The sequence below is a fragment of the Mus caroli genome, chromosome 6, assembly GCF_900094665.2.
Source record: "Mus caroli chromosome 6, CAROLI_EIJ_v1.1, whole genome shotgun sequence".
NCBI lineage: Eukaryota > Metazoa > Chordata > Mammalia > Rodentia > Muridae > Mus > Mus caroli.
This window is the reverse complement of record NC_034575.1, coordinates 16,541,855-16,561,993: the sequence shown is the minus strand read 5'-3', so window position 1 is coordinate 16,561,993 and position 20,139 is coordinate 16,541,855. Positions and strand designations below refer to the sequence as shown.

Here is a 20,139-nt window from a genome sequence, read left to right as displayed (position 1 = left end):
GCTTTCTAGCGTACTCTGCTCTATAGGAGATCCATCATAATATCAAGGTCTTTGTCATGCATGATGCGTTATTATCAATTATCCTCAACAGTCAAAGCTCAGCCCACCTGGTTCTGACAATACTAAGACATCACTAACTTTAAAAGTTGAGAAGGCTGAAGTGTCAAAGAAGTAGCTCTCTTGAGTTCTAGGATGATTAATTTTATTTGAAGAAGTATTATGTCTTCTCTCTTAGATTAATGGATTTCAAAACATGGCCAGAGAAGAAAAATGCCAGAGTCATGGTCCCTACCTCTGAAAACTATGGGAAGTGCTTAAAGCAAACTGTAGGAGCCTATGGTTTCATTGAAATATATTACATGATTCAAATGCCTAGGATCTCTGTCTATACTCTTAATTAATAGACATGTGTTTACCATGTCTATGGTCTACATCATGATGATATAGAAGCTAGGAGTTTCAATCAACCTATTTGTATTTCCTAAGAAAATACTGCCATATTCTCACAAAGCTATTATTTTACTTTATGAAAGATTTATTAGCTACATATAAATATATATTCTAAAATCCAAAAGAGTTTATGCCATATCTTTACCTGCTATAAAATTCAGTATAAAGTGGCTCAATTTTATGTTAAATGCCTGAAACTCTGAAATCAATAGAGCAACAATTCCAACACAGGTGTAGAAATAAATATTTCTCGTTTTACATATGAGCTACAAAACTCACAAGTATCAAAATTAAAATCAATGGTCAAATGACATCCTATTAAATGAAAGGACTTTGTACAATGAAGGAAGTAGAGAAAACAGATTAATTATTATCTTTGAATGGGGAAAGAGCTGCACACACACACAGAGAACACAGAACGCACACACACACACACACATACACACACAGAGGATATAGCATGTCAAGAAAAGCTACATTTGTATTCATGTTTACTCTATTTTTATTGCTTTTGTAATTAGGTATTTATTTCATTTACATTTCCAATGCTATCCCAAAAGTCCCCCCTATGCTCTCCCACCCACTCCCCCACCCACCTACTCCCACTTCTTGGCCCTGGCATTCCCCTGTACTGAGGCAGATAAAGTTTGCACAACCAATGGGCCTCTCTTTCCACTGATGGCCGACTAGGCCATCTTCTGATATATATGCAGCTACAGACACAAGCTCCAAGGGGTACTGGTTAGTTCATATTATTGTTCCACCTATAGGATTGCAGAACCCTTTAGCTCCTTGCTTACTTTCTCTAGCTCCTCCATTGGGGTTCCTGTGATCCATCCAATAGCTGACTGTAAGCATCCACTTCTGTGTTTGCTAGGCCCTGGCATAGTCTCACCAGAGATAGCTATATCAGGGTCCTTTCAGCAAAATCTTGCTAGTGTATTTATTATAAATAACTTCAAAATCTATAAGCTAATTATTTTACATGTACATATACAGCCATATATGTGTGGGTACACATTTATATGAGGAAAATATACTTCTCAGACCACTTACATGCCCAGATCTTGAATACTTTATCCCCAATAGTTCACTCAGTGTATTTCCAAATAGGAAAATGGTGTGCATGCAAATCCATGAAGATGTGCCCAATAAAAATTTTACATCTATGCATGTTTAGTTATGTGTCTGCATTTGTATTCCCTAAATAGGTGATTGAGTGCATACACATGAAATGCCTATATAGTTTGATATCACTTAAAGTAACATGAACACACCTAAAATTGAGCACTAGAGAATGTGAGAAGCAATGACACAAATAAGAATACGAGTGATTTGTCAAAAGCTTTCTTAACTTATGCACAGATTAGTTGTAAATGTGTAAATGTATGTATATTAGGATATATCACCACGGTGTACTACTTTATATGAATATGCATTTATTTGAACTTTGAATGAAAAGAACAAATTTATTTGCACGGTCAATGCACACTTCCCTTATCAGCATTTCATGCAATGCCAGCCCTGAATCAATTCCCTGTTTCTATGAGGAAGAGAGGGCATCCACTTTCAAATTACACCTCATTCCATTTATTGGAGTCTCTACTGTACTATCACGTGACATTTGGTATCAAATGTGTGTGATTTTAAAAGCCAAACGCAGAAGTCTATTTCAGAAAGACAGTTGATGAGCACTTATGACCTCTAACTTTATTTTGCTTTGGTTGTAAGCATGAAAAGTGACAAGGGTAGTTATAAATGATTAGAAGTAATATTCACTTTAGTACCCACTATTAAAATTTTATGAAATGAACTTCTTTTGGTGTTTGATCTTATATCGTCTTGCATAGCAATGCTTTTTTATAAGTACACCTACATTCTGATACAAGTAGTCGGCATGAATGGAAAGCATTAAGCATTCTTCGTCATTGTGTCCCTCTGTAATAGTTACATGTAACATTTTGTGAAATACTGCAATTTATCAGGAAATTAGCTGAATGTCAACTTCAGTCCTCAAATCTTCGCTCTTAATTTCAATGAAATGAGTGAAGTAGGGGCCCTTCTGAGAAATTTCTAAGGTTCCTGTGTTTGTATATGGCTGCACTTGAAAAAGGATCTGGTTACAACACAGGCAGATTAATGCAGGTTATGATAAAAAACTAATCTCTATTTCAGAAAGTCAAGAGTAAAAGTGATGAAAAAAACAAAACAAAAAAAACCAAAAACAAACAAACAAACCAAACCAACCAAACAACAACAACAAAAAAACACTCTCAAGTTCTTCCTTCATAGAAGGGAGTACTAGGAAAAAAAACCTGTACGCAATTATTTATCAACGTTGGGGGGACATGAGTATTATCCTTCAATAGATAAATCCCAAGTGTGTGTTCTGGAAATTTCACCCCAAGGTGTATACAAAGCTAAATGTTTTTAACATGTCAACAACTGTCAGAGTACAACATATGTGGTATCATTAATAGAATGCTTGAAGAAAAATGAATACTATATAGTATATGCACAAAAAGGGAGACATATAGAAGTGAGAACACAAGTTGCCATACATGGAAAGCATGGTAAAAACAAGTAGTAAGCCATAGAAGAACTCAAAAGATTGCTTGCCACATTTCATCCATCTATGAATTGAATAGATTCAATAAACTTTCATTTTAATAAATTCAGATATGCCAGCTTATGTTGAGAGAACAGAGAGAAAGGGACAGAACACATGTGAAGTAAGGAGAGGTACATGTGGTCAGGTGTAGGTTAACATAAAAAAAGAGTTTATATTTTCATAGTTCATCATTAAGCTACTAAATTTAACAAATAGACAAGGTTATAAGGAGGGCCATGCATGGATGAAGTTATATAAAGGAAAATAACTTCTTAACATTGTGTGCAATGGTGTCAATCAACAGTCAGGCTTCTTTAACTCAAATGCTTACTAGCAAAAGGATAAGCTTTTAAAATGCATCTTATTGACATTTAAGTTACTTCCTTATAATGTATCAAGTTAGCTTTATCATGAGAATATACCCTGAAATGTTAGAAGTTTCCACTTACTACCTAATTTCTGTTATTGTAGTAACATTTTACACTCTGACAGAAGCTGAAGAAAATTATTCTCCCTTCAGAATCCCTGGAATTAAAACAACAGACTATACATTATTTTAAATAGAAGCATTATGTTTATGTGAGCTAGAGAAAACATTCTTAACACTATAATGTTTACTTCCAGATATCTTTGAAGTTCTTTATATATCTAATAATGAAGACATAATCTATCTTTTCAAGCAACTTGTGAACGTAACATTTCTGATTTTAAATTTATTGTTATAGTCTTTAGTCACAAATTGGTCAAATAAAATATTTCATGCTGGATTCACAGCCTGATTTCAATGTTATTAATGCTATGATCTGCATAATCATAATTTTGTACAGTTGTGTGAAATTTTGGATTCATACTTTCATTTTGTTTCCTCCAAATCTAAGTCAGGTGCTTTACTAAGTAGTTTTGTGAGTTTATGTAAGTTCCACCTATACTTCATCTGACTTTCTTCAAACATAAATTAAGTTTTTACAGTTCAATTTCTAAAGTGTTCTTCAAGCTTAACATCATGATTTTAATGCCTGTGGACAGAAGGAGAAAAACGAGGCATTTGTAGCAGTTCATTGCGCACATTCTTTTATGACCAATAAAATGTTGGTACACCTTCCTGGATTGATCTAATTTAAGACAGTAATACTTGTGCTTGTTTCTCAGTCTAAAACCACCACATTTGGTAAAAACTGTAAACACTTTTACAAATTCTCAAGAATTATCTAAAGCAGTATTAATAATGTTTTTTTTAATTCATTAAATTAAAATAGGGTTATACATGGTTATTTAACAATTGTTCTAAGAGTGTAAGGAGAGTAATTAGGAATGTGTAACCGTCACTGCTCAACTTCATCACTAACAAAGACCAGGCAATATCAAGAAATTCACTATTGTGGTAGCTTTAGTGAATCCCCAGTGTCTTGATCACTCAGTCTCTGAGGAGTTTCTGGGTAGGACACAGTCCTAATGTGGAGGGAAGGAAGATGCTTTCTGGCTAACAGCAAGCCATGGTGAGATGTCACCGGAAACCCTCTTAATTTCAAGTGAATATGAAAGTACACTATCTGTGACATTAACGGTGGCTATGCATTCGATTATGTTAATTCACAAATCCGTACTATGAAGTTAAGACCTATATATACTTTATGATGTTAATTCAATTATCATTCTAAACAGAGTCATCTCCAATTACCCATTCATGACTACGCTTAATTCTCCAGCACTGTGGCTATCAAAGCAATATCTCTATGTAGTTATATTATACACCTGTTACTTGAATGCTTCCAATTTGTTTCTACTAAAAAATATGTATCATATGGGAATCTTCACAGGTTCCAAGGCACATGAATCATTTTTTGATCCAAGTTTACAAAAGTAACAAACACCTAGAAAGGATATATATGTACCCATGGCAAAGTGAGAAAAAGTATTGAAAATCCTTTAAATAGAATTCGAGATCAGTGTGATATTCTTATGCACTAATATTAGAATAGACAGATGCTAATCTTTAAATCCATATTCAAAGATTTAAATTATCCTGTCATCTCTGATAAAGTTCCATATCTATTGAACACCAGCTCTTTCTTTTAAGCTAAAATGTGGAGTTTAGCTTTGCATTAAATAATCTTTTTCTCAGCTAGGAGCAATTTTAACCATACCTTGTAAGTTACTTCAATTTTAAATAATCTTGTAAGTAACTGGTTATAATTTTAAGCTGAGGTAAATATAACAGATCTAAGGACTGGAATTTGTATATTGTTAATTAGAAGGGTTAATATTAAAATAGTTTCAAAATTGTTCAAAGTATTGCAAAACGTGTTCATTTTAACAGCAGGTATGCCACATCCCTCCCATGCTCTCTCTCTCTCTCTCTCTTGCTCGCTCTTGCTCTTGCTCTTGCTCTCGCTCTCGCCCTCGCTCTCACTGTCTGTCTCCCGGGCTCACAAATAACAGATTTTTCTTGGCCTCATCCACTATTGTTTATCTTGAGATAAACTGCTACATGATTGGCCTCCCTCCCTGGTATGCAAATATCAATCCTAGGATCAGCACCTTCCTAATAGACTTTTTCTATAACTATACCGTGAACTAGGAAATCAGCCACCCCAAAGGCGTACACTACAACCGTCAAAGACTTTCAACTTAGAAAAGTAAAAACAAAACCAAAAACAAAAAACCCAAATCATACGTGGAATGACAAGTGCTAGCATCAAGTGTAATTCTTCCAGGAGATGATGCAGAGTTCAGCAGGTAGAAGGCTTTGTGGAGAAGGTCAGTGTGGAGATTAGCTCTCAGAGGGCAAAACGAAAGTGTAGCCCATTCATATGGAATCCTGTAAAGTAAATGCTCCACAGATGTACACAGAAACAAGAGGTGCTGCTCCTTTCTTTGTTTCTTTTGCTACTTCACCATATCTTACAATGCCAAGTCTAGCAGCTGAAGCTAGTAGAAGCCAGAAGTCTTCACAATGGTCTCCAATGTCCTGAATCACCACCACCCCCCACCCCAACTTCTCACAGCCCATTTACTCCTGAGAGCTTCACTCCATTTGCTTCTATTACAGTGGGAGTAGACAGAGCTCACTAAACTCCGCACTGTGAGAGCTCTGTGCAGGCTTAGCGCTTGCAGTCTGGAATTGAAAGTCAAAATGCCACCGAATGTGTTTTGTGTCATTGTAATGTCCTAAATGGAAAATTCTATATCTAACCCTCGGGTAACACATCCCAGTGAAAACACAAGTGAGCTAAAGCTATTGTGTGAGATTATTTTGAAGCTCTGTGCATAAAATGCATATACAATGTAAATGAATTCCGCCTTTAGACCTGGGTTGCATAGTCAAGATAGCTCATTATGCATCTGCAAAATTTCAAAACCAGAAAAAAAAAATCCTTCTAGTCTGAAGCATTCTGGGTAAGGGGTGTTTGTAGCCTGTACTTCCTTTCTGCCTCCTTTTAAAGCATCATTCTGACAACCTCACCTCCGTATCCCTTGCAATGGTCTTCTGCTCAAATGCATTCCTCTTGAGAAGACCTTATCTAGCCCTCTTTAAAATGACAAATATTACAACTCTATTCATTACTTCCACAGAACTCCTTACAAACTGGTGTTATGTTATGTCTGTATGTTTATTTTCTGTCTATCACACAAGTATAGTTCTGCATGTTTCTTACCACTGGGAAGTAGGTATAGTTTACTGCTATAGCCAATGATTGCTAATAAAGGGTCAGCAGACATGTTGAATTAAGTTGAACTCTGTGGGCCACATATGATTTCCTGAGAGTATATGATACTGGTGTTACTTTGAATTTCCAAAACACTGTGACCAGTCGGTATTCCTCGAGGAGAAGAAAACGAGAAGCATACGTGAATTGGAGCCTTTTACTGGAGGGTGGGTGAGGGACCGTTCTCAGATTTAGAACAAAGCCTTGCATCCTATCTGACATTGGTTCAGCTTCCCTCCTACTCGCTCAATGTTATTTTTTTGTCATTATGAACTTCTGTTACCTCATTCTCTACTCCCCCCACACTTGCTGTGATTCAGGTTTTCTTTACATAACACTCTTGTCAAAATTCCCAAGGCAAAACTGATTATACTAAGTTATCACATGCATCTACGTTCTCTACATTCTCACTTACAACTGTGAACTACTACTTTAAATTTTGTAAACATTTTTTATTAATTCGAGAATGCCATATATTGTGTTTTGATCCCACTCTCCTGCCCCATAGCCTCCCAGTTCTACCCTCTGTTCAACACTAAACCCTTACTTAGAACGTGAATTTCACTTTACTACACAAGTGTTTTGACCAAGCCATGGGAACCTGAACTATTTTATAGATAACAGCTGCATGTATAGTGTACTTCACTTGCAGGCAGCAGTTCACTACTTTTATGTAAATCAATATACTGGGATGGAAAAAAATCTGGTCAGCTTGTGCTAATTGGTCAAAGACACAATACCTTGTAGTGATAAAGAGACATCAAGATAACCTTTTAGTGCAGGGGCTCCTTTAACTGCTCATATTTAAATTTGAACTGGGCTTTAAAATGCAGGTGAGTAAGAGTGAGTTATGGAATGTATCCCTTTCTGCCTCTCAGGGGCATCTGCTATTTACTTAGTCTTCAGTAGAGGAAGCAGATTAAGGACAAAGAACTATTCATTCAGACCTTTGCAGAAGAAGTAGTGATAGGTGATAAACTAGAGACATTTTGTAGTAATTCACAGTTTAAAAGAAATAGGAAGAGGAGGGGGGAAAAGTAAGGTAAAGACAGGCAGGCAGAAATGGAAGGAGGGGGAAAGAGAGAGGGGGAATGGGGAGTTGAGAGAGAGAGAGAGAGAGAGAGAGAGAGAGAGAGAGAGAGAGAGAGAGAGAGAGGATAAAAGGAGAGATACGGAAACAGAAAGGTCGTGTTGTGATACATTAGAAGACCAAATCTCAAACAATAAATATATAAATTTGACATTAAACAAAGCAGAGATTTGTCTCTGATTGGTGTAGTTTGCCTGTTGAGAAGGACTCCTCCACCTTAAGGGTCTCTCTGTGGGGAGCATTTTATTATCTCATTCTTCAATCAACAACATATTAGGCCAGATCACTTTCTCCGTTTGAGCACTGATGGAGAAAAATTGCTCTTTACTCAATATACACTCACAGCTCAAAAGCCACCGAATCTAGTTAGGAAAGAAGGAAGTCAAACCAGACAACATATACAAAATGCCACTTACTGGGTTCAAATGTAATTGCAAATAGAGATGATGCAGCCTAGGGAGTCTGGCAAGGTTTGATGAAGGCCCATGTAAAGACTGGGTCTCAGAAGGGCAAGCTATAGGTGAGGAGGCAGGCAGATAGACGCCCCTGAAACAAAGAGCCCTGCAAATGTGCACATAAAGGAAGAAACAGTGGCCTGCTCCTGGGATTCACCTCAGTGCAACAGCATTAGATGATATCCCACCCCCACAAAATCTAGCTTCTGAAGCTAGTGGGAAAGCAATGCCTACCTCTTTCTCAGTCCCTTTTTGCATTTTTCCCTCCCTCTCCTCTCTTTCTACCACCCTCTTCTTCATCTATACACATAGATACGCAGTACATATATGTACGTGAGGGAACCACAGTAAAGAACCTACCAACATGACTATCCCAGTGTTAGGGAACATTTTTATTGTAAATGATACACACACAGAGAGGACAGTCAGACCAGAGAGAGGCATCTCTAAGAGTCTAGAGCAGAGAGACAAATAAATCAACTGAAAGTGGCCAGGTAGGGAAGTAGGAGAGTGGAAAAGTGTCATAGATAGAGTGAGATAGGCAGAGAGAACAGCATAATGAGTGAGAATGAGAATGAGCAGGGACCAAGAGAGAACAGTGAGAAGAGCCAGGCTTTCAGAAGGATGTGAGCTGGAGAAAGCGCAGCCCTTGAACCTGAAGGACTTAGGGTAGAGGAGTAGAGGAGAAGGTCTAGGATGTGTTTGTGGACTTCGAAATGTATGGTAAGTCCTTGTAATACTGGGAAACGCTGGAGGCCAGCCAGCATTGGGTTTGGTACTCTGATTGATGCCACAGGTAGCCAGCCGTACCTGCCTTCTGTCAGTAGTAAGGAAAAGAACTCTTTTCTGGGCAGACAGAAACTGGTTTCACAATTTCCTGAGGAATACTGGCTTTTATGTAACCTCCAGGAATAATCCTATAGTACAAGTTGAACTCATTTCTGGACAGTTGGGCAGCCTGAGACCTAACAACATGAATGTGTGCATGTGTGTTGTTGCTATTGTTACTATTGTGTTCAGAAGACAATGTAAGACATATATAGAGTGTGAGGGGGTAAATTATTAGTATTCTGATAGGAAAACAATACTCCTTCACAGTGAATGTTCCCCTCACTGTTCTTACTCTTTCAAAGAAAGAAAATGTAAAGTGCACATTTTCAAGCTTTCACAAGCCAACTCTTTTAAGGTAATCTAGGCAACATAATTGCTTGATTTTCATTTGCATCAGGCCAGGTATCATTAATTAGTTTGCTCCAAATGGCCTAAAAGTTCACCAGAGGAGAATCTGCAGCCATATGATAGTGACTGGGTGTTGGCATGATCTACCCCAGGGCTGGATAAATAAGGGCAAAGACTGAAGTGGAATCCACACAGTCTAGCAGGGATGGTACAGACATGAACAGTGTGTTGCAGAGTTCATAACTGGGGTGGGAAGATGAACTGTACTAATGCAATAAATAGTCTACTCGCATATTCACCTAGTGAAGTGAGCCCTAAATAATTATTACAACACATTTTTAGACACATTTGGAATTTTCAGGATTAAAAAAGTAAAAAAGCTGAAATTTCAAAAATTACCACTACAATTTCGTTATTTCATTTATGGGCAATCTACAAAATTCTCATATATACAAAATGACAGACTTTCAATAAAAAAGCACATCTTCCTCTAGGGATTGAGAAACCAGGCAGTAAAACTTTTGTATGGTAGCAGGGGTCTATAATCCCAGGCCATGGGCAATAGAAACAAAAGGATCAGGATTTCAAGGCCATCTTTAGCTAGCTCCCTTCTGAGTCAGAGGTCATCCTGGACTACAACAAAATGGAAAATATAAAGGAAAGGAGATTTGAGCTTCAGAAGCATCTCCCCAAACAAATGTAAGGAAGACAAGTGCTTGTCCTGCAAGCATGGACAACTTGAACCCCAAGATCCAATATAAATTAAATTCATGTAGAAGTATTCATAATGTCAGGGCTGCAGAGGTGAAGATAAGATTCCTGGAACTCAGTGGCTCACCATGTGGAGCCAAATTGCAAGATCCTTCTTCAGAGAGACCCTGTCTGAAAAACCAAAGTGAAGGACCCAAAAGGAAGACAGCTGGTATCAACCTCTGGCCTCCTAATGTAAGCACACACGCGCGCGCACACACACACAAACCAACACATTCAGACACACACTTAGAGAAGGGGGAAACACAGAAATAAGTGATTTAATTCTAAAAATAAAGTAAGTATTTAATAAGTCAAAAGGAACTGAGACGAACAAAAGAACAGCCCCCCTTCTAGCACACATATTTTTTTCTGGCACACTTCTGTCTGGAAATCAAGTGGAAACTGAAGATGCACATTTTAGATGCTAAAATATATAATTTGAAAAACGTAATCTGATACTATTTCTAAATCAAATTAAAGATTATAATATAATGAAACATTTTATGATTTTTCTTTGATCCTTAAGAGCGAATATATATATATGTGTGTGTGTGTGTATGTGTGTGTGTGTGTATCTTGCTTCTCTGTATTTCTCTAAAACTCCATGTCAACAGTCTGATAATTCCCTATAAAGAACTTTATATGAATACAAAGGCATACCAAAATAAAAATGAGTGTTATCCGGAGTATTTTTCTTCACCAGAAAAAAAATGTGTGTGCCTCTCACCTCTAAAGATTTACAGGTCCACACATTAGCAGTATTTGTGTAGAGAAAACCACACAAGATACTATGATTACACTCATTTCTCGGAAGAACTGAGAAAACTGGAAGTTTGTAAATAACAAATTTTGCAAATTATCCTCCCAGCATTCCCCAAATCTATATTACCTACATAGTACTAGGTAATAGGAGGATGCTATTTAAATGTACATATCTAAGACTTTGAGGACATCATGGTTTACATAGCAAGTTTTAGGTAAATCAGAAATAGCCAATGAGAACTTATCTTTTTTTTTCATAATTTTTTAAATTAGGTATTTTCTTCATTTACATTTCAAATGCTATCCTAGAAGTCCCCCAGACGCAAAAATGGAATCTTCAGTCTTTTATTTAAATGCATATTTCTCAAACTATCCTACTTGGTGGATATGATCATATATGTGTAATAAACTCTTAAATTATGCCTTTCTAAGAAAAAATGATTTGTGAGATAATTTGTAATAAAATTACATTGCTTTTTACTTTTCATTTGATACTGAGACAAAAATGCAATATTCTCTTTTGTTAAGCAGCTTTTACCACTGGATTAACTTCTAACTAGTCTTGCATTTGTTCTGTTGTTGTTTCTCACAAGCAAAATTTACAAACTGAGAATGATGGCATATGCCTAGAATCTAAAATTTGGGATGTGCAAGCAGGTCAATCAAGAGTTCAAGGCTAGTTTCAGCTGTACACTGGGTTCAAAACCATCCTGATCTCCATCAGACCTTGTCTCAGAAAACAACCAAAAATTATAATTCACTAGAACTATTAAAATTGAAATACAGGAAGGGTGGGCATTTTTTTGCTCTTTTAAAGCTTTAGAAATAGACCACCACATCATTATCTATGACCAAAGCTGTAATTCTACTTTATTTTTTCCTTCCAGTGAGCATATCAATGTTTTAGCTTTTTCAAGTTTGTTCAGAGATCAAAATATTTACAGCATTTGATTTTTATGTTCAAGGTTTATAGAAATATCACACAGCCATTTTTATTCCCATATTAAAAAAAAAAAAACCTTTGAAGAAAACAATTAGGTTTTATGGTTAAAGAAGTGGAACGAACCACAGAAACAGAACGGTATTTCTGAACTCCTTGAGCTTCATGCTATGAGCAATATGGTTAGGAAACATGACTGGGAACACAAATTTGGCCTAACATAATATTAAGTTCCCAAGGATTTACTGAGCCACCTGGGACCTCTTCCATGCAAAAGTTGTGAGCATGAAGAGTGCAAGCCAGGGCTCAACTCCACTGAACCATGTTTGCAATTCAATTTCTGGTGGTCATTAGAAAATACTTAGAAATCTCCAAAATTTTATCATTATGCAAGCACTTCCACCTGAGAAAAATACATCAACTGGATATGCTGTCCCAAACCCTGACCAAAGATTCTATGGGTTCTTTCTAGTCTCAGATAATTCAAAGCAATAGACTCTACATTTTGGAAAGGGAATTACAAGGGGAGGGCAGGGAAGTGGTTCCCTGGTCCTTTGTCAGCAAATAAATATGCTCAAAAACGGAGGGGTGAGATGAAAGGACTGGTACACATATCACTCAGTCTAAGCATTTAAAAAGGTTTCCTCTTATATTCTTTTGTTAATATTTTTCAATGTTTTGTAAGTTTACTCATACAAGATGAGTATCCTTAAAACTATGTTCTTTTTACTGGCAGATTAGATCCTTACCTAGTAAGCATAGTCTATTATAGTCTATGAAAAAGCTAATATTTGAGAACACTATATAAATACATTAGTCCCAAGATAGACACACTGAGGCCTTCAAAGCCAAAACCCACGGGACATCCTCTAAAATGACCTCAGCAGTACAAGTTGATTCTGTCAGACCTGAATCAGGGTGTAGTTGGTTACTTTTCTTCTCATGAAAACAGTATTCATATCAGGTGGCACTTCTGATAAAATCATGTGGGATATTAATTTCACATCTGATATCATCAATTAATAAATATTAGCTTCATTAAAAATAATAGCCACATAAAGAGAATATAGGAAGTCTGGTAAAAAAGTCCTGAGCATCTATCAGTCACAGCTTGACAACTGCTAAAACTACTGCATATTTTCTGGAAAGTTTATACTTAACCTTCTAAAGTTGCAGCACACAAGACAAAGTCACAGACAGTTATGCTACATCTCTTCCATTCTTAAATAGCACAGAGCCGCAAGGCTTCTAACAATAAGACACCAAAAAGACAAGGCATTTAAGAGTCTATTTGTCCAGGCAATTAAAATACTATAAACTTTAGAAAAGGGACTGTAGATATTCCTTTAAGACAGTTTCATGTATTATATAAAGCATACTTTTATTGCTTCTACATAGTAAAAGCCTGACTGTTGTTTTTTTTTTCAATCTGAATCATTAATTAGCTTAATTTCATTAAAAAAGAATAAAAATTCAACTTCAGTGAAACTGAAATTCTTAAAAATCAACCCCCTTACTGCTTCCAAGTTCTAGAAAGTTCATATATTTAACTGTTCTTATTTGCTCCCCTGTATGACAAACAAATGAAATCAATTGCTTAGGTGCTGCTCAAGTATTTCAACGTGCTTTCTTAAATCATCCACAAGAGCATGCTTGTGAGCAGTAACAGTAACACAGCCCCATTTTTTTTTCAGAAAGTAGCATACATTTCAAGATAGAGTAAGAATTGCAAGCCATCTCCAGAAATGAATATTAACATTAACTTCTCATGTTTAGAATTTCAGCTCCTTAAAATTAGAAATTTGTCTCCATTTCTTGTAACAATGCCTCCATTCGATCACCTAGACAGTAGGCAATGTTAAAAGACTCGCTGAGACCTCACAAACATCCTGCAGACCACCACATTTTGTAAAGGGTATTGCCTCTCCATAGCTCCTCCTTTGTTTTCTTCTTAACAGAGATCTTCTTTAGGATGGCTCAGATGTGAAATGATGACAGCAATCCTCACTACCTGATTGTCCTTGCATGATTCAACATAATACAGAGACAGAACAAAAAAATAAGCATAACTCTTTGGAGAAAGGGTAAGCACCTGTAATAATCTGCCGCATCCTCTCTTATCTGTCACAAAACGACCAGCAGAATAAAGGGGAATGAAGGCAGAAGGAATCATGTTCTGTTCCTTCACCTTTAAAAGCTATAATTACACCCTCAAAGATATGGGAGGCTTAATCAAAATCCAAAGCACTATATTTTACTTCAGCCAGTCTCTTCATTAACTCAGCCAGAAATTTCCCCTCATAAAAACATATTCCACTAGTTGGCCATATAACACGAGAAATTCTGTTCAGCACAATATGGCCAATAAAATTAAGTTGACTTTAACCACAATGTCATTTAAAGAAGCCAATTAAATGAGCCAGAAACACAAAGCTGAAAATACAGCCTTGGGAATAACTTTTTTTTTTCCTGTAGTCCTTACCAAATCCTTCTTACGCTGATTACCTAGGCAAGAAAGGCAGCAACGAAGCTAAAGGAGCAACTGTGATACCTCTCCAAGGATGTTCTAAGAACTCTACAAAGGAGCCCTCTCTTTCTAGTTTATTTTATTAGTTTTTCTCCTCTGGCAAGTGCTGCTCCTTGTCTGCAGTTTGAGGAACATCAGTAATCACTCCACGGCATTCTTTATAACATCTAAATAAATACTAATTCTTTCCTGAAAAGTCTGTTTCAGACAACAGGAATTCAGAATAGATTCCTTTGGTTTGTAAAACTTCATGCCCTCAAATAAAAGAAGGAAGAGAAGAATTCTAGAAGAAATTCAGAACCCAAAATTGTACACTGCAACTGGCCTATGATGGCCAATAATTTCACAGACACTCCTCTGCCTTCCAAGTGTAGTTGATGGACCATCTGCAGACTCTTTGACTGATGGGACCCATAGCTTCTGAAAACTCTAGTGATGACAGTCATATGTTTCTTTAAAAAAAAAAAAAGAGAGACAAACCTGGACTTCCAAACATTATATTTTGTATAGTTGACCTGTTTCCAATCTGATATTCTAAGTATAACCCATTACTCATAATGAAAATCTACAATTTATATAATGATATAAAATTAGACAGGGCTCTTAGGTTGAAAGACATATCATCCACATCTATTAATTAGTCTATTAAGTCTATATTGGTCAGTTTATGGTATCAGTAATTAATATTTGCCTATAACTCCCAAGTAATTTCAATCGTTTTTGCCATACCCATTTCACAGATCAAAATTATTTGTTTCCAAACTTTTTAAATAGTACTTTCATAAATTCATTCAGAGAAAAAAATGTAGTCACTCTAAAGCATCAGGAAGCCTTAAGAGATTCATAATCAACACAACTCATGTCCAATTACCATTCCATTTCCTACAAAGGCACCTACCCCAGTGTTGTCATGGTGACGATGGTGTACCAGAAGGCTGCCGGGATGCTGGTGAACTTGCTTGCTGAAGAGCCCTTCTCTGCGTAGAACATAACGGTAGCGAAAATGATGATAGCCATTGTGAGAGAAAAGAGCAAGAAGCCCAGTTCTGACGCACAGCTCTTCAGGGTGTACCCCAGTATACGCAGCCCTTGAGAGTGGCGGGAAAACTTAAAGATCCTGAAGACTCGAAAGACTCGGAGTGTGACAAAGGCTCCACTGACATCCTCATTGTCTGTCATCACCAGCCCAATGTAATAGGGTAGGATGGCCACCACGTCGATGATACTCATGACACTGCGCACAAAACGGTAACGACTAGGTGCTGCGGCCAGGCGAAGCAAGTACTCAACCGTGAAGATCATGACACAGGCGGTATCCAAGCAGAAGAAGGCCACCGCATACCTCTCCCCACAAGGCAGTTCTTTTATGTGCCCTGGGCTAGACCCACATGGAACTGTTTCCACCACATTCGCGATGACTGAGACGGCAATGAAGAACCCAGTCACATAGTAGAACACCAGGGCCATGGTGCTGGTGTGGGGATTCTCAAAGGCCCGCCAGACCCTCTGCCTAGCAGTCATGGTGGGCAGCGCACTCTCTCCTGTATTGTCAGTGTCTGCATCATCCTGGAGGCGCTCCGCATTCTCCCGCCTGCGGTCCTTGTACTCCTCATAACAGCAGTCGCCAATAATTTCTGGGATGAGGCCAAAGAAGGCCAGTTCTTCATCATAAGCCGAGATGCACTCATGGCGGGGATAGTGAAGCTTCCCTGTGCGGTAGAAGTTGAGGATGTGGCGGAAGATGTCCGGGTCACGGTCAAAGAAGTATTGTTGGGTCTCTGGGTGGTAGAAAAAGTCTCTCTCGGAACTGCCCAGCAGAGTGTCTGGGTATCGTTCCAGGGTGTCTTGCCATGTCTGGAAACGGGTGCCACTCACGTTCAGCACGATCAGAGCGTCCTGAGTCCTTTTTCTCTCCTGTCTTGGGGGCGCAGGCATAGGCCCGGAAGCAACAGGCATCCACCCAATGGCGGCTGCCCTGGCAAAGGGCAGCCATGCTGCAACACCGGCTGCCATGTTGTCTGGAAGTGGAGGTCACAAGAGGGAGCAGGGTGTCACCCAAAGTAACACAATGAAAGTAAGAAAATGCCCCACTTCTTCACCTCAGGCAAAACACTGGGGGAAGGAACACTGCTCACAGGAACACCGTTATTCCAAGGTGGCGCAGGTCAAGTCACAGTACTCAAGGAGGTCAGGTTTCCCTCACAGAAGTATTTGGAATACTAAGGAAAAAAAAAAAAAAAAGATACAGTGACCTAAAAATCTCTCTCCATAAAGCCTAAACAAATCTCTGCCAAGAGTTGGACCAGGGCAGGTCCTGGCACATGTAAACGTACAGGTGACTTCAGAGACAGCCTGGCTTCAAACAGGTGTCTTCGCTTCTCCCCTGATACAGTCTGGTAGATATGGGGTCGGTATATAGAGCAGGAGAGAGGAAACAGGGAAAGTCAACCAGTGGTAGTCTCTTAAAAGAAAGAACCCTTTCACCTTCCCCTTTTGCTGAAGTGGTCCTTCCCGCCAAAGGCGTCTCAAAAAGACGACCTGTTGTTGTAGCTCCGGAGATGCGGTCACAGCCGCTGTCCCGCGTCCCTTGGAGTCCGCTGGCCGCCTGTACTCACGCTGCGCTTGCAGAGATGGAGGTGAAGTGCAGGGCTCGCGGCGGGGGGCGTCGGTCTAGAGCTCTTTCTCCCCCCACAACGACGACTGACACCCTCTGCGCTAGCCGAGAGCGTTTGCCCGATGGGCCCTTTCACTCTCTGTTCAAGTTCAGCTCAGGTGCAGTGTGACAGTTATAGAGCCCGGGAGCTGGCAGCCGCCGCCGCCGTGGCGGCAGCAGCATCTGCCTCCGCGCAGAACGCGCCTCGCCCGCGGTACATACCTGGCAAAGTGCGCACCGGGGCTGAGTTGCATAGAGACTTTGCTGTCGCCTTGTACCCGGAAAGGGAAAAGCAGAGCCAGCGGCTCCCGAGCAGCCAGATCCCAGGCTCCCGGGGAGCATAAATAAAGCTCTGGCGAGCTCTCCGTCCCCTTCCCCCACCCTCCGTGCCTCCCTCCTCCTTGTCACCTTCCCAAAAGCCAGGCGCAGGCGAGCAGAGCCAACAGCAACAAGTTCAAAAAGGTGCGGGGGAGGCGAGCCGCCCAGGCCACTCGCTCCTGCCAACTTACTGCGCGGCCGGCGTCCCCGGGGTCGGGGCGCTGCGGGGCTGCGGGGCGCCGGGACTGCGGGGCTGCGGGGCTGCGGGGCGGGCGGTGGCGGCGTGGGGCCGGGACCGAGGCGGGAGCGGGCTGGCGTCCGGGCGAGGAGGCAGGAGGCGCTCAGCGGCGCGGGGGCGCGAGAGGGCTGCTCGCTGCTTCCCCGCCAGTGGGTGGTCCCGCATCTCCCCCGAGCTCCGCGCGCAGCTCTGCCCGTTCGATCGATAAATAAGCTGGGAAGAGAGCGAGAGCCGCACGCAAGCCCCGCCACGCAGGTTAGGCAAAGGCGTCTCCTGCCTTTCCCTCGCCTTGACCTTTCTCCGCCCCCGCCCCCTCGGGCTCCTCTCGCTCCACCCTAGCCACCCACCAGCCTCGACGCCAAATGTCACCAAGGCAGAGCATCCAGGTGGTTCTACCCCGGGGATGAGCGAGCCTCGGATGAACAAAGGGAAGCTTCAAGGCATTCGGCCGTGGCTGTTTGATGGAAGAGAGGAGGAAGGGGACCGGTGGCTTACTGCTGCCTCCGGAGCCCCGGTTCCAGATGAGCGTGGGAAAGGGGGGCAAGAAAAAAGAAAACAAAATTCGAGAAAAGCTGGAAAGGAGGGTGAACAGAGCGGAACGCGAAGGAATTGGTTGCCTTTGGGGGGCGACTGGGTCGCAGAACCTGCAAAGCTCCGCGACAGAATTTTTAAGTGATTCTCCCACGTTCCTTTATTTATTTTTTTAAAATTATTTGTGTTCAAAACAGATATTAATGTTACTAAGGCTAATATATTACCCGTCCAACTTGCTGGAAAAGTCACACAAGTCTCCCCTGGTTAATTCTTGCCACAACTCCTTTCCCCCTGTCCTTTGCAAATGACAGGAGAATTTAGACCCTTTTCTAAATGTCAGTGTGCAGGGGCGTGAGTCTCTGAGAGTGTGTGTCTCTTCATGCCCTTTGCGCATCCCTGCCCATATCTAAAATGACCGAAGAAAGAAAAGGTGCCCGGGTGAAGGGTGAGTGATGTGAGGAGAGACAGGAAAATTGTAGTGGCCAACCGATTTTGGTCTTCGTGTACCCCGCCCCCAGTCATTAAGTGTCTTCCTTAAAACCAAGCTTTTAACAACCATGGCCACTAGATGGCGGGAGTGGCGAGAAGTTAAATTTACATCTAAGGTTGCCGCTTTAGAAAGGCAAAGGATCAGAAAAATTTACTGATTCAACAGAGAATCTGATCACGTAAACATCCTTAAATTTCCTGCGACCACCCACCTTTTCAGTGTTTATATGTCACGCATTGTTCAAGCTTCAGACTGCATTCTGATGGACATGGAATATGATGTACAGAGTTTCCTATTGAAATGTCTTTGAAAAATTACATCGGAAGTACCAAAGCATGATCAGCAAAACCATTAAGACCACTGGAAAAGTGGAGTTCACTAGAAGGAGCAGACTGACTTCTACATGAAAATTATTTTTCAAGGCTTTGTCTTTTGTTTAGAAAGAAAGTGGGTTGTGATTTGCTGTAAAGAAATCGACTGTAGGCTTGATGTGCCCACTTTAAATGAATGCTCAAAGAGAACCTATGAACTTAAAGTATAGAAAAATCATCAAAGAATGGGGATAAACATCCCCTATAATATATGGGTTTAACTGTCAAGATGGATGTTTGCTCACTGCGCTTAGTTCTCCGTGCAGGGTTAGGAATCCCAGTGCTGGTAGGTAGTAAGGCTGCAGCTAATGTGCCAGGGAAGTTTAGGACACCTGCTGTTTGTTTGTTTGTATTAGCCAAGTGAAGGATGCTTGCGAGGCCTGCAAGGCTGAAAACTAGCAAATTGAAAGGAGGGGATTACCTTCCAATTGCTATAAACAAATAAGCTAGCACAAATAAAAAGGATGGCACCTTGGCAACATGAAGAAAGCATGCCATCCAAGTAAGTAGGAGGCATAGGTACGAAAAGCCCATTATATCATCCTACCCTGTAAGGATGGAACAGACTTTGAAGCAGACCTTTTCCACTGGCAGATCAAATACTTACAAACATAAAATAAATACTTAACTTCATGAGAAGCCTTAGAAAATATAACATCTCCAATTTTGGAAGGCACTGTAACCCGTTCTTCACAAGCAGCTACTCACAGTGCAGAGAACTAAACTTACCTAGATTTAAGCTTAGGTTAAACATATCTATATTCAGATTCTTGCTCAGGAAATAGTTTACTTATTTGATTTTATTTAACAAACTAGTTAACATCTATGAATGAAAAATACAGATAATAAAACAAAACATTTTAGCCCTGTTGTAAAAATGAAAGATAATATTTTCAAGTTTCAATGTGTTTTACTAAGAACATGGAAACTAGCTGTTTTATTATTTTAATGCTCACGCAATTCATCTTATCCAGGCTGTGCATGAAATTCCCACAGACATCATACTTGCTTTTATCTCTGAATAAAGCATATCTCCCTCTCCCAACAGGCAAGTACCTGAC

The 20,139-nt window shown here is 39.9% G+C and overlaps 1 protein-coding gene across 1 annotated transcript in view; it reads right to left on the bottom strand.

Moving 5' to 3' along the window:
- The window catches only part of Kcnd2 (potassium voltage-gated channel subfamily D member 2), a 496,347-nt gene extending 477,760 nt beyond the window's left edge, over nucleotides 1-18,587 (bottom strand). The window contains exons 1-2 of the mRNA XM_021165046.2: nucleotides 18,031-18,587; nucleotides 15,373-16,693 (exon numbers count right to left, since the gene is read on the bottom strand). Coding sequence (XP_021020705.1) covers nucleotides 15,373-16,487 — 1,115 coding nt within the window. The 5' untranslated portion in view covers nucleotides 16,488-16,693; nucleotides 18,031-18,587. The remainder of the gene's footprint in view (nucleotides 1-15,372; nucleotides 16,694-18,030) is intronic.
- Nucleotides 18,588-20,139: the final 1,552 nt, after the last annotated feature.